The sequence below is a fragment of the Cibotium barometz genome, chromosome 2, assembly GCF_041138505.1.
Source record: "Cibotium barometz isolate CiBa-2024 chromosome 2, ASM4113850v1, whole genome shotgun sequence".
NCBI classification, from domain to species: Eukaryota; Viridiplantae; Streptophyta; class Polypodiopsida; order Cyatheales; family Cibotiaceae; genus Cibotium; species Cibotium barometz.
In genome coordinates this window covers 8,907,350-8,921,227 of record NC_141047.1, presented here as the reverse complement: position 1 = coordinate 8,921,227, position 13,878 = coordinate 8,907,350, and the positions used below count along the sequence as shown (strand labels likewise).

Sequence of the window (13,878 nt, the reverse complement as noted above, 5' to 3'; positions counted from 1 at the left end):
AGCTAGTTAGCCAAAATTGTGATGGTTTCCTTAGTAATATGATAGAAAATTAGAAAGTATATAGCTACCAAATGATGCTAGATTCCTCATAATATGAATGTGAGCACCATAATAGTCTGCAAAGAGGAATGTGCCATTAGTGTATATTCTTCTTAGGCTTTCCACTTCATTGAGCAACAATACACCATGGTTGTAAGCAACAATATTGTAGTCGTGCAAGCACCCATCGTTATTCCTGGTGGCAAGAAGGTTTGGTTCAAGAAAGCTAGACAAGCAACCGATAGGTTGGATGTCCAAAATTAAGAAGTGGCTTGCCCCATTCATGTATAAGGTCTGTTGTACAACATGTTTTCAATTAGGTTATGAAAGGTAAACATGGCATTCACTTAAACCAATAATTTCTTTGGACTTCAATAGAGTTTTTAGATTGGACAAGTAGTTCACTAAAGCAAGGAATAAGAAACATTACCTCTACTAGTTGTCTTATCTTTTGAATGACAAAAGGCACAACAGTTGCATTGATAAAACTCATTGAGTGGGTGCTCGAGTTAAAAGCAGATGTGTAATCATTACCACCGATCCAAATGACATATAATCCATTAGCAAATGAAGCCAGGTTGGGCTTGCCTACACACAAAATATACAAATTTTGAGACAAGTACATACATAGTATATGGATGCACATGCAAAGTATTTTTACGTTTCCCACGTGGTAGTGTCTCGTGTGTGTGCTCCACTTCTGCTTTAAGGGTAAGGTGCCATAAGAGTTGCTCATCAAGATAGCTATCATCGCTTGAGTAGATGTGAAGGCTATTAAGTTGGGATCTGTTGAGCGCAGTTGCTCCGACAATGGCATAGTTAACGCCGGTGCTGAAGTTGGCTGTGGTATTGTGGAACGGGTTCAATAGTGGTAGACCCAAGTATGTAGCTGCACACAATAAGCTTCTTTTAGCCAGCCCGATCATATATATATATATATATATATATAGATAGATAGATAGAAATAGTTGTATTTGTATATATAATAATAATAATAATAATAAAACGTGAGAAATTCAAACATCAAAGAACAAACCCAAGTAGTCGATCACCAGGCGGCCATCGCTAAAGCGGCAAGCAGGTCTGCCGGGATAGGTCTCACCGAAAGGCAGCACGGTCGACCTGAAGGCGTCTGAGTGGCCCATGAGGACTGCGTTCCCTGTGTCGGACAAGGAGTCGCCAAACACGAACATTGCAGGGTAGCTGCAAGGGTTTGCGGCAATCACCCCACTAATTGTAATCACTAAAGAGTTTATGAGAAAATATAGCAGCATCTGCATGACTACTTGTGCTCCCGGAGAATTCCAGCTCCAAAGAGACTCGAAATTGTGGGGCTGGTCACTGCTACTTATCCCCTATGGTTGGTCACTACAGAGAGAGAGAGAGAGAGAGAGAGAGAGAGAGAGGGGTCCAGTCGCGTTGGTGAGCGGGACATTGACTGCTCCATGGTTCCGTCGCCTGGGACATTGAATGCTCCATGGTTCAATCGCGTTGTATGTACTGCCCATTGAATGACCGGTACGCTATTTTTTTTTTTTTTCAAAAAAGAGGCAGATATATTGATGATAAAGAGAGAATCCAAGGTTACAAAAGGGGGGGCCACGTGTCTGTTGTACCGTCAGACACCACTAGTCACACTTCTGCATGTGCTTACGCGTGTGAAGGAGGGCGGCAGTTGGCCATTTGTCAAATCACCCGCTGCATGTGATCTCTCCTCCTTCGTGTTTTCTTAGGCGCTTCTGCTGAGCCTTGATCCCTGGCTGCCAGTTTGCTTGTTGGCTTCACAGCTAGCAAGTGCTATCCCTTTGGTAACTGCCGCCGACGCCAAGCTGAAGGAGTTCTGCAGGTGTAGTGAGAGGATCTCCTTCATGTCATCCGTCTGCAGATGCTGGTTATCGGGAGACAAGAAGCGGGGCTCGTCCTTTCAATCCACCATTTTGGTGGCGACTCAGAGAGGGTGGACTCCTCCCTTGGCTGGATACCTTCGAGCTTGGTAAAATCTTAAGGTGTTCTCTTTTGTGATTCTTCCACGAGGGCTCGAGTCAGGTCTGTTACCATATTATAGTAGTGATGTGTGTGAACACACTTAGGACCGCCGGGGCACTTTTTCCCTCACTAGGAGGTTTTTTCCCCCGTGCATTGTATATACGCCCATTATCTTCTAGGGCTTGTTATCTTTCATTTTTGGCACTCATAATACACTACTGTGTTGTGCTCAAGCTTCCTCATCTTCTTGAAGTTGTGTGTGCATTCCTGCAACCCTAATTCCAACAATTGGTATCAGAGCAGGCTTCCTCCTCCCGGGCAGCATCACCGGCACCTGTCGCTTCATCTCCTCCGATTGCAACGAGGTTTCACGAGCGTCTGCAGGTTAGTATATGCCGTGGGAGAACGCGTAGGGCTCGGTCGTTTCAGAATTTTGATCTGAAGTCATTTCGCCCTCCGTTTTTGCATTCCAAGTACTGCGCAGGCAAAATCGTCCTACTGTGCAGATTTTCTGTCAAGATTAAAATCTGCAGGACAGGTGCCCATTCGTCTGTTTTGGGCTGTGCTATATAGCACAGGTCGATTTTATACAGGTTTACCTCTTGCAGACAGCATTTACATCTAGTAGTACAGTCATTGGCCATGGCTGACAACAATGATGTATTCCGCATGTTGGCTGCTGAGGATAAGTGGGATGGCACCAACTATCCATTGTGGGCATATATGATGCGACATGTATTGGTAGCAAAGGGGTTATGGAATATTGTGCAGGGTATTGATGCACGTCCTATTGTGGCTGGGAATGCTGCAAACACATCAGAAACAGGTACTGTTGATGATGGTGCAGGCACAAGTGCTGTAGCAGCTGTTCGAGAACCACCACTTTCAGCAGAGCAGATTCGTTGGGATGGTAGAGATGCGCAGGCTCATGCCTTGATTGCGCTGTCTGTCAAACGTACCATTATCCCACATATTCGCTCCTGCAGGACTTCTAAGGATGCTTGGGATGTACTTGCCACATTGTATCAGGCAAGAAATGAGGCTCGTGTTGCTTACCTCCGAAAACAGTTGGAGAATGAGCATATGAACGAAGGTGATTCTATGGATAGCTTTTTGACAAAGATCAAGGATTTCAAAGAGCAGCTCATTTCTGCAGATGAAATCCTGTCAGACAGTTCACTTGTGCAGACTGTTTTGAATGGTCTACCAGATTCTTATCAGGGTTTTGCTTCCACTCTTCGCTTGATGATGAAAGGCAATCCCAATGCCTTATCATTTGAGGAGTTAGTTTCTGTTTTGCTGCAAGAAGACCAGTCAAGGCAAAACAGGAATAATATGCGTGTCGCAGATCAAGCTTTCGTTGCTAGTCAGAGAAGCGGGAAAGGTAAAGCTGGCTTTTCTTCTAGTAAGCAGAAATCTGCAAATGCTGCGCAACCAAAGAAGGAAGACAAAGATGAGAAGAAGGGTGACAAACAGAAGACATTTTGCAAGTACTGTAAGGGAAATGATCATGTCATCAAAGCGTGTCCTAAGCTGGCTGCGAAAGAGGCTAAGAAGAAAGAGGCTGGTATGGCTGTTGCAGATGCCTCTCCTTCTAACAATGAATCTGCTAATGTTGTGCTAGATACAGAATGGGCATTCAATGCGCAGTGCAGTTATGACCCATCTTTGCATGACACATATATGTCTGCAGTAGATTCAGATGTATGGTACTTTGACAGTGGTGCCACTAAGCATATCACCTCGCAGCGCAGTTTATTCACTTTCCTTGAGTCTGCTCCCACAGGGAATACTGTCACTTGTGCCAATAACTCCTCTTATCCCGTTGAAGGAGTTGGACAGATTGTGCTGAATGTTGCAAATGGCAACACCTTTACACTTTTTGATGCATTGTATGTGCCAGGGATCAAAAAGAATCTGCTGTCAGTCTCCGCATTTGCCAAAACAGGTTTGGTTGTAAAATTTGTGGATGACAGATGTACTGTTCATGATCTCTCTTGTGGTGACATCATTGTAGCATCTGGTTCACTATGTCGAGGGCTGTATAAGCTCAATATGGATGGCAAATGTGTAGAGGATTCAGCATGTGCTATTATGGATACGCAGGCTATTTCAAATGCAAAACTGTGGCATGCACGTTTTGGTCATCTGAATTTTGCAAGTTTGCTGCGCCTGCAGAAATCTGAAATGGTGTCTTCTTTGCCTAAGCTTGAGGCACCTGTCAAGCATGTTTGTGAGGGCTGCATATTGGGTAAAATGCAGCGTGCTTCCTTTTCCAAAGATGGATCAGTGAGAGCTGAACGCAGATTGCAGCTTGTTCACAGTGATGTTTGTGGTCCCATGCAAACTCCATCATTTGGAAACTACCTTTACTTCGTGACTTTCATTGATGATTTTACCAGGCATGCATGGGTATATCCTTTGAAGGCAAAGTCCGAAGTGTTTTTGTGCTTCAAACAGTTTTTGGTTATGGCTGAAAATGTGTCAGAAAGTAAGATGGGCACCCTCCGTTCAGATCGAGGGGGGGAGTATATGTCTTCAGAATTTAATGCATTTCTGGCTGAGCGTGGGATAAAACACCAATGTACAGTGCCGTATACACCACAGCAAAATGGTGTGGCTGAGAGAAAAAACAGGTCTCTCATGGAAATGGCAAGATGTATGGTTAAGAGTCAAAGTCTACCACATGGTTTTTGGCTTGAGGCTGTCATGTGTGCCACTTATGTACTAAACAGGTGTCCCACCAAAGCATTACAGGTTGTCACTCCATATGAGGCTTGGCATGGCCGCAAGCCATCTGTTGGCCATTTACGTGTTTTTGGTTGCCTGGCATATGCATTAGTGCCTGTGCAACATCGCAGAAAATTGGATGACAAAGCTGTCAAATGTATTTTTGTTGGATATAGTGCTGAGAGCAAAGGCTATCGTTTGTATCATCCACAGACAAAGCGCATTTTGGTTAGCCGTGATGTTGTATTTGTGGAAGATGCAGTTCAGCCCTTGGTTTCATGTACTAAGGAGACAGATATCAGCTCACGTGATGTCTATGATACATTGTTGCCTCTTTTCAGTGGTGCACAGTCAAGTGCAATACCTCATGAGGCAGTTTTTCAGCCTATGCAGGTTTTAAATGATGGCACAGATCAGCCTATATCTGATGCAGATGTGCATGATGCACTTGAGGATGAGAGACAAGAGATTGAGGGCTCTAGGAATATGCCTAGATGGCTGGTGCAGACTTTGCGTGACAGCAAGTTGGATGCCCCTTTGTCTAGTCGCACTCGTTCTGGCTCTCATGGTGCCTCTTATGCGTCAGATTGTTATGCATTGGCTGTTTCTAGTATGTGCGATGAAAGTGAGCCTGTTTCATTTGATGAGGCACAAAGTTCAGAAAATTGGATGGCTGCTATGCAAGCAGAATACGATGCTATTATGAAGAATGGTACATGGTCTTTATGTGACTTGCCCCCTGGCAAGAAGGCCATTGGCACTAAGTGGGTATACAAATTGAAGCGTAAGCCTGATGGCACAGTGGATCGCCATAAGGCTAGGCTTGTTGCAAAAGGTTATGCTCAAGAGAAGGGCATTGATTTTGATGAGACTTTTGCTCCCACATGTCGTATGACCACTGTTCGTAGCATCTGTGCATTAGCAGCTCATAATGGTTGGAATGTACATCAGCTGGACATAAAGACTGCGTTCTTAAATGGAGATTTGCATGAGGAGGTGTATGTATCGCAGCCTCGTGGTTTTGTTCAAAGAGGGCAGGAAAACAAAGTGTGCAGGTTAAAAAAGGCTTTATATGGTTTAAAGCAAGCTCCACGAGCTTGGTATGAAAAAATACATGCATATTTGACTGCACATGGGTTTCAGAATAGTCCAACAGAAAGCACTTTGTATGTTAAACGTGTGGATGGTGTACATCTAATCATTGCTCTCTATGTCGATGACATGCTGCTCACAGGACCAAATAAGAGTCATATTGCTGATTTTAAGGCTGATTTGAATGCCTCTTTTGAGATGCCAGATTTGGGGCATTTGCATCATTATTTGGGGATACAATTTAAGCAGTGTGATGGAGGTATTGCTTTGTGTCAGACAAAGTATATTGAAACATTGTTGCGGAGATTTGGCCTTGAAGACTGCAAGCCTATTGCTACTCCAATGGAGACAGGTTTGAAGTTGAGTCTTCATGATGCTGGAGATCACTTTGATGTCACACTCTATCAGACAGCTGTTGGTTGCCTCATTTATGTATGCATTACGAGGCCAGACATTCAGTTTGCAGTCTCACAGGTGAGCAGATTTATGCATAGCCCAGGCATTAAGCATTGGCAGGCAGTGAAGCGTATCTTTCGCTATTTGAGTGGTACTCGGCATCTTGGGTTGTTTTATCCCAAGGGGGGATCATTGCCGCCAGATTTACATGCTTTTTCAGATTCTGACTGGGCTGGTTGTTATGACACACGCGTGTCCACGAGTGGTTTTTGCTTCATGCTTGGAAGCTCATGCATATCATGGTTGAGCAAGAAGCAGCCTACTGTGGCCACTTCTAGTTGTGAAGCTGAGTACAGGGCTGCTTTCACAGCTACGGTTGAGTGTGTGTGGCTCAGACGCCTTATGGCTGATTTGGGTGTTGGGCAGCCATCTGCCACCACCATCTTCACTGACAGTCAGAGCGCATTGGCAGTTGCGCGGAACCCAGTGTTCCATGCTCGTACGAAGCACATTGAGGTGCACTACCATTATGTCAGGGAGAGACTCTCTGCAGGAGAGATCAGTTTGGCTTATGTGCCAACACAGGATAACCTTGCAGACCTTTTCACAAAGGCTCTGCCTCGTGAGAAGTTCGAAGCTTTTCGCAAAGCTTTGGGCTTACTCCCTTTTGTGGATTCGTCCACATAGCTAGACACTTCCCTATACATGAGTGCTAGCTCTTGTTCACCGCATCACTCCAGGGGGGATTTGTTACCATATTATAGTAGTGATGTGTGTGAACACACTTAGGACCGCCGGGGCACTTTTTCCCTCACTAGGAGGTTTTTTCCCCCGTGCATTGTATATACGCCCATTATCTTCTAGGGCTTGTTATCTTTCATTTTTGGCACTCATAATACACTACTGTGTTGTGCTCAAGCTTCCTCATCTTCTTGAAGTTGTGTGTGCATTCCTGCAACCCTAATTCCAACAAGGTCTGTTTGCATGCAGCTTAATCTGGATTGATGTCATGCAGCAGCTTGTGGCCCTTGCTATTAGCTTCTGGGGCCCCTTGTTTTTCTCTCAATCGTCATCTGATTTTGATGAGCCTTGTACTGTGTGCAGTTCCATGCAGATGGTGTCGGTGCCAGCTCCTCCCCGCTAAGGTGATGATTGGCTTGGAGCTCCGCGTCTCTGTTCTAATGTTTTCCACCATTCTTGCAGGGGGCAAAGGGGACTTCGCGGGTATCTGCACCTTCCTGAAGTGGCGAGACTTGAGGTCGATGCATGGGCTGGTACTGACAAGTTGGTCTTGCAGGTCACTTTCCGGGACTTGTCCTTCCTTGTTTCTGTCGACTTGCAGGAAACTGGTTATCATTTGTACTGTACAGTGAATGAGTCCTGATTCATTCGTCCATTGAACCCGATTGTGGGGGTTTGTAGAGAACCTACTGGTGCCTGTTAACTGCATGAAGATCATCTTTACTGCCTGCAGATTATGTCAATCAGAGCTCTGTCTTTGGTCATGACTAACCTGATTTTTCCTCTGATTGTTTCCAGTTTATGTTTGATGAAGTCTGAGGCTTTCTTGTTGCATTTAATTTCTAGCTTTTTCTCTAAGCTGATTAGGTAAGGTAATCTTTGAGACCAGTACCTGCTGCATGTTGTGCTTAAGCTGACAGACAGCGGGGGACCTTTGATTTCTGAATTGTTGAACGTTGCTGCTATTCTAAGCATCCATGCATGCCATAGATATTCGCTTCTAATGACATTCCATAGCATGTCTGAACATCCTATGGCTTCTCCCAGTAAAATCTGTTTCCAGGATAGATCTGTACCCCATTTAGATGCTGTGTTTTGAAGTTCTTTGAGAGATTGAGAAATGTGATGACATTGTATGAAAATATGTATATCGTCTTCTGGGAGTCCACATCTGGCACATTGGTTAGAGCCCACATTGAATTTGGCTACCTTGCTTTGGGTCCATAGTGCTCTATAAGCATGAGCCATGCTAGGCATGACTTCTTGAGGTCAGTGTGGGGGTTCCAGAGGTTCCTGAGGCTGTTGTATCATTTTTTCCGGTCCCACTGCATGTGCCATCTACGGTTGAGGGGTAGGTGGATGGGTGGGGATTTTGTAAACTTAGGGATGGGGAGGAGAGGTTTACTACATGTCCATTGGTAAGCACAGTGTTGAAGGCAGAAGGGAAGTTTAGTTTCCAGGTCTCCTGCAGGTCCCATTTCGAGGTTCTGCTTTGCACGAGGTCCAGCTTCGGGGTCCTGCAGTCGAATTTTGCCACTAGATCAGCTCTTGAAAGCCAGGTTCCTAGCTGTTGATCTCTGAGATCTGCCCATGTTACAATGCCTCTCTTGTGAAGGTTTAGCACTAATTGGGCTTCCTTAGGTTGAAGGGGGGGGAAAGGGAGACTGGACCACCAGCAGGAGTCCCCGGCCAGAGCACCTTTAGAAATGCGAAGGTTTGGGGTTGGGTTTAGGAACATTTTGACGTTGTTCCAAGCTTTCCATATTGAGGACACTAGCTGACTGCCCTTGGGGGAGATGGGGAACTTGGATATGACTATGGTTGAGAGGGGTAGGCTATTCCATTTATTGAAGCCCGTGATAACAAATCTGGGGGTATCCTTGAGGAGAAGATGGGCCCAATCTTCAGAGGGGTTAGCACATGCTCTTATGATCCACTTAGCTGCCATTCTATTGGCAGTGATCGTGATGTCCTGGATACCTAGCCCTCCCTTTGCTTTAGGGGTGGTGCATATGTCCCACTTGACTTTGGGTATGCTCTTGTTCCAGGGATCACCGCCCCAGAGAAAGTTCCTACATAGCTTGGTAAAGTTGCTGAGGTCAGAATCTGGTGGCCGCCAACAGCTGATAAAAAAGATGGTGTAGGGCAGAATGAAGTGGTTGAGAATCATGATCCTCCCTGCCAAGGTGAGCTGTCTTCTTTTCCATCTCAGTAGCTTATTGTCTATCTTTTCCATGACCCACTGCCATCTTTGTTTTAGAGTGACCTTAAAGCCCATAGGTATTCCTAGCAGCCTGAAAATCTCACCGTCATGGAGTAGGTTGCAGCCTGCTTCCATAAGCCAATTAGGTGGTGGATCTATGAGTGATTTGATGCCTGTTTTACAATGGTTGATTGAAGAGCCTGAGGCCATGCAATAGACTTGTAAGCTTTCCCAGAGAGCCTTTATACTTTCTTCCTCATTGGCTATCAGGCAGTTGGTATCATCAGCAAACATCTGTGTACACATCTGATCTCCATTAGGTAGCTTTATTCCAGCTATCTCTCCTTTTTTCATTTTGTCCTTGATGAGCCAGTTAAGGCCATCTGAGGCTATGGCATATAAGAGGGGGGCTAAAGGGCAGCCTTGTCTGATGCTCTTTTGGAGAGGGAAGGGGGCAGATAGCTCTCCGTTGTAAATTATCTTGGCTTTGGCATTACCGAAGAGGGTTTTGACCATATGGGTGAATTGAGGTCCCAAGCCCATATCCCTTAGAGATTGGGGGATGAAGTCCCAGTGTATTCTATCATATGCTTTTTCAAAGTCGATCTTTATGAAGGCTATTTTTTTTTCCCAGCGTCTCGCTGCGCGGCATTTATACAGGTTCTTATTATAGCGGCATTGATCCAGCGCGGAACTAATAACAATGCTAACAGAGCAAAGTTTATCCAGCGTCGCGCAACGGCATTAATAATGGCGCTTATAGAGCGACGTAATGTAAAAGGCTGCTCATGATGCCTTCTCGAGCTTCTACCATACACTAGCTGGTCATAAAAGTTGATGTTAGATATTAAAAGATGATCACATTGCTGCAAGAAGTTCGTGGTGAACTCAAATAAATGCTATTAATAATATCTTCTCTTTTTACAGCGCAGGTCCATGGGGGAACCCTTAAGACAGCTAAGCAAATAAGAGGCCTTAGCTACAAACCAAAAGCACTCACAGAAGAGAACATCGAACTGAACCAAACCATAGACAGAGACAGATGGCAGAGAATCCAGTGGCCTGAGGGTGAACCACCTGTATACGATGCAATGTACATGACTGAAAAGGTGTGATGTTTCCCTCAAAAATCCTCAGTGGACTAAACACGATGATCCGCATAATGAAGCCTTCTGTGGCATTCCTTCTCCAAACCTTGACACATGCTTTCTCTAGTGTTGGAGATAGAAGAACTCAGCCCTTTCCTCCACTTCCTCCACGGAAGAACCTGCCAACGACCAGCTTCCGAACGTTCGCCTCTTGGTTGAATTTGCTTGGCCAACTTGAGAATACTGTCAAGAAATAGAAAGAAATTGTGATTACTTTTTATGTCATAGAGGGCTTCATTCCTTTGTTTCCAGACATGCCACAATAGCAGGCATCTGACAAACTGCCAAGTTAAGGGGTCTAGCTGACGACATTCCCCTAAAAGCACTTCTTTCCAACTGAGCGGGAAGCTTCTAATCTTCTCAAAGGCATCATTAAGCACTCTCAGGAACTGTTTTGTGTCTGGGCATGAGTAAAAGAGATGAGAAACAGTCTCCAGATTTGCATTGCACCGAGGGCATATACCATTCCTGTGTCCCAACTTCCGAGCCCTCTCCTGCGTCCAAATTGCTTTGTGGACCACAAGCCATACCAAAATTGCATGCTTCCTTTCTTGGGCAAAGGCCCAAATAATTTTGAAGCGAAATGACCATTGTTGCTTATTCCAGTTCAGAGACCACCTTTTGTTGAGTTTGAGATCCAAGTTGGGTGCAATATGTGGGTTTGGAAGATTGACAAGGTTCATTGAAGATCCCCATCTAAGAGCTTTACAAAACTCTTTATAATCACATTTACCCGCATGAGGAATGACAACATTCAATTCATTACATCTTTGCACAATAAGCTCAACACCACCCCACTCTAAGGAGAACTTGTTACTTATTTGAACATTGTTTAACATACTAGAAGAGTCGCATAGGTCTGCCCACACCTTCACCCCTGCTTTGAAACAAGAAAAGCCAATCTGTAAGTGATCATTGGAAATAGGCTTAACCAGATGACCAAACCAAACTGAATCAATTGCATACGCATACCAGCCCCTCTTGGTATACATCTGGAAAGAAAAGAGATTTTTGAAGCCCATCCATGACTCCCACATTCTGCAGGCAGAGCTTGCTGCCAGTAGGAGAAAGGTGGGCCTTAGAGAAAAGAACCTCATTGAGTGAGAACCCTTTCCAAGCTCTTTTGTTTTTTAAACAAAATTTGTCCACATTTCTTTTAAGTAGGTCTACCCAAACATCCTTGGAGAAGATGGCCCTTTGAATCCATTTTGCTACAAGTTTTTCTGCCAGCATTCCGATGTTGATGATGCCCAAACCACCCTGTTCTTTGTTCATATAGCATACATGAAAGGCCACCTTAACTGATCTTTCTTCTGTCAAGGACCCTCCCCATAGGAAGTTCCCCATGATTGTATTCAGGGAGTTCAATTGAGTATTGGAGGGTCTCCAGCAGGCTAGAAAATAGACCACAGAGGGAATAATGAAGTGGTTAAGTACAAAAGCTCGTGAAGCAACACCCGTATTTATATGACTCCATTTCAAAACCTGGCTTTTGAGCTTCTGCATAACGAAATCCCATCTCTATTTGACAGAAATATTAAACCCCATGGGTATGCCTAACAGCCTGAAAACTACCCCTTTCGGAATAGCCTTACAAAACCAGCCGGCCAAGATTACTGGAGGAGGCACCCCTTCAAAAACTCTGAAACTAGTCTTAGCATGATTGATTTGAGAACCACTAGCTAAACAGAAAGTATCCAGGCAAGCCATGAAGTGGGCTGTAGTCTGAAACTCATTACGGAGTAGGGCATTGGTGTCATCAGCGAAAAGTTGCAGACATAAGGGTTCAGCTCTGTTAGGGACAGAGATGCCCTTGATATTGTTGTTGGATATTTCCTCATTCACCAATCACCCCAGGGCATCACCAATAATGGCAAAAAGCAGGGGAGACAAAGGGCACCCTTGTCTTATAGACTTCTTTCAGAGGAAAAGTATCTGTAAGGGACCCATTAACAGCAACCCTTGAGGAAGCATTCCCCAAGAGGGTTTGAACATATTTGATGAATTTCCTATTAAGGCCAATGTCCTGCAAAGATTGGAAGAGGAAGGACCAATCAATTTTGTCGTAAGCTTTATCAAAGTCTATTTTCAGAAAGATGTAGTTTTGCCCAGAGCTTTCAGCATGTTCCATTTCCTCCCATAGACTTATGATAGCATCAAGGATATATCTCCCCTTAATAAAACCTTTTTGCTCCTTCAAGATCCAATCATCCATGTAGGGGTTGATTCTCATAGTCACAATATGAGCAAAGACTTTGTAGAGAGAAGAGAGACATGTTATGGGCCTCCAGTTCCCCAAGTCATCCTTCTCATCTTTTTTGTGAATTAGCTTAACAACCCCCACATTGGACTTATCAGCAAGGTAACCCTTCCTCATGGCTTCTTTCCAGATGTTTAAGATATGTGGGGTGAGCTCCTCTTTGAAGGCTTGGAAGAATTCATTTGGGATCCCATCTTCCCCAGGGGACTTCCCCTTTTTGAGGTGAGTGATAGCATCTTTCACCTCCTTCTCAGAGAAGGGGGCATCTAATTTCATAGCCAATGACGGATTGACCATTTTTTTCTAGTGAGAGCGATTTTGGCTCTAGCTGTGATAATTTTCAGAGTGGGAGGGGAGACAGTGGAGAACAAGTTAAGAAAATGGTTCTTGATGACTTGAAGGTTTTCCTCTTTAGAAGCAGCAACCTGGCCATTAGGTTTCTTAACCAAGGGAATAAGATCTCTAGCTTTTTTCCTTTTGGTAAAGAAAACATCTTAGGGTGAGGAGTGTCAATTTTTCCAGCCCACGCCTCTCTGTACCACAGCATAGTAGTCTTGGCTGCAAGCAATTCCTCAAGTCTAAGTTGGTTCCTTAGATCAATTAGAGTGTGATCAGTCAAACCTTGTTAGAATGTAGGAGACCTTGAATCTGATTTCTAATCTGAACTCTGCGATTCAGACGAATAACAGCAGCTTTAAGCTTATAGTCCCTGCAGATAGTATGCACCCTATTGACCAGAAAAGCCCAACCCTTCTTGGAGGGGGACACAAAATGACTAAAGGCATCTGAAATGTACCCTTTTATCTCTTGCTGCACACACGGGAGTAGGAAAAGCGATGGGTCCAGGTGTGGCCAGCCAGCCCTACCTTTAGCTTGGCCTACCGAGAGATTGCAGATCAAGAGGAAGTTTTTGAGCTCATATATGGTCTTATGAGATCTTAAGAGCTTCTACCATACACTATGTGGTCATAAAATCTAATGTTAGACATTATAAGATGATCACATTAACCTAAGTTGTATACATGCAAGCAAAATCATGTTTATGACTACCACCTGAATATAGAAAGAAAGTTGTAAAAAACTCTTATGCGCATAAAGCAACCCTTGTTTCCCCTTTTACTTCTGTAAATGATTCCTAGTCATGCAAGAAAAGTCACATTTATGACTATCATCTCAATATGGAAAGAAAGAAACATAGTGGCAAATGTATATTAAGTTTAATGAACTCTTATGAGAATAAAGAAACTCTTGTGTCCGTTTTTACTTCTCTAAATGATTCCTAG

At 44.2% G+C, this 13,878-nt stretch overlaps 2 protein-coding genes across 2 annotated transcripts; both read right to left on the bottom strand.

Annotated features, from left to right (window-relative positions):
* Nucleotides 1-469: 469 nt before the first annotated feature.
* Nucleotides 470-1,359, bottom strand: LOC147640612 (acetylajmalan esterase-like). Its single transcript, XM_086808518.1, has 2 exons — nucleotides 1,076-1,359; nucleotides 470-928 (listed from the first exon to the last, which is right to left on the bottom strand). Exons 1-2 carry the CDS (start codon nucleotides 1,317-1,319, stop codon nucleotides 600-602), a joined length of 573 nt encoding a protein of 190 aa, XP_086664644.1. The 5' UTR covers nucleotides 1,320-1,359; the 3' UTR covers nucleotides 470-599.
* Nucleotides 1,360-10,328: 8,969 nt separating this feature from the next.
* On the bottom strand, nucleotides 10,329-11,682 carry LOC147640611 (uncharacterized). The gene is made up of 3 exons (XM_086808297.1): nucleotides 11,506-11,682; nucleotides 11,308-11,389; nucleotides 10,329-11,212 (listed from the first exon to the last, which is right to left on the bottom strand). The coding sequence occupies exons 1-3, from the start codon at nucleotides 11,680-11,682 to the stop codon at nucleotides 10,329-10,331; spliced, it is 1,143 nt and encodes a 380-aa protein (XP_086664423.1).
* Nucleotides 11,683-13,878: the final 2,196 nt, after the last annotated feature.

Coding starts and splice junctions, on each gene's coding strand:
- LOC147640612 (XM_086808518.1), bottom strand. CDS start 1,319: ATGCAGATGCTGCTATATTTTCTCATAAACTCTTTAGTGATTACAATT. Junction 929..1,075: donor CCTGGTGATCGACTACTTGG/GTTTGTTCTTTG, acceptor TATTGTGTGCAG/CTACATACTTGGGTCTACCA.
- LOC147640611 (XM_086808297.1), bottom strand. CDS start 11,682: ATGGGGAACTTCCTATGGGGAGGGTCCTTGACAGAAGAAAGATCAGTT. Junction 11,390..11,505: donor TCTTCTCCAAGGATGTTTGG/GTAGACCTACTT, acceptor TCCTACTGGCAG/CAAGCTCTGCCTGCAGAATG. Junction 11,213..11,307: donor ATGTATACCAAGAGGGGCTG/GTATGCGTATGC, acceptor GTTTCAAAGCAG/GGGTGAAGGTGTGGGCAGAC.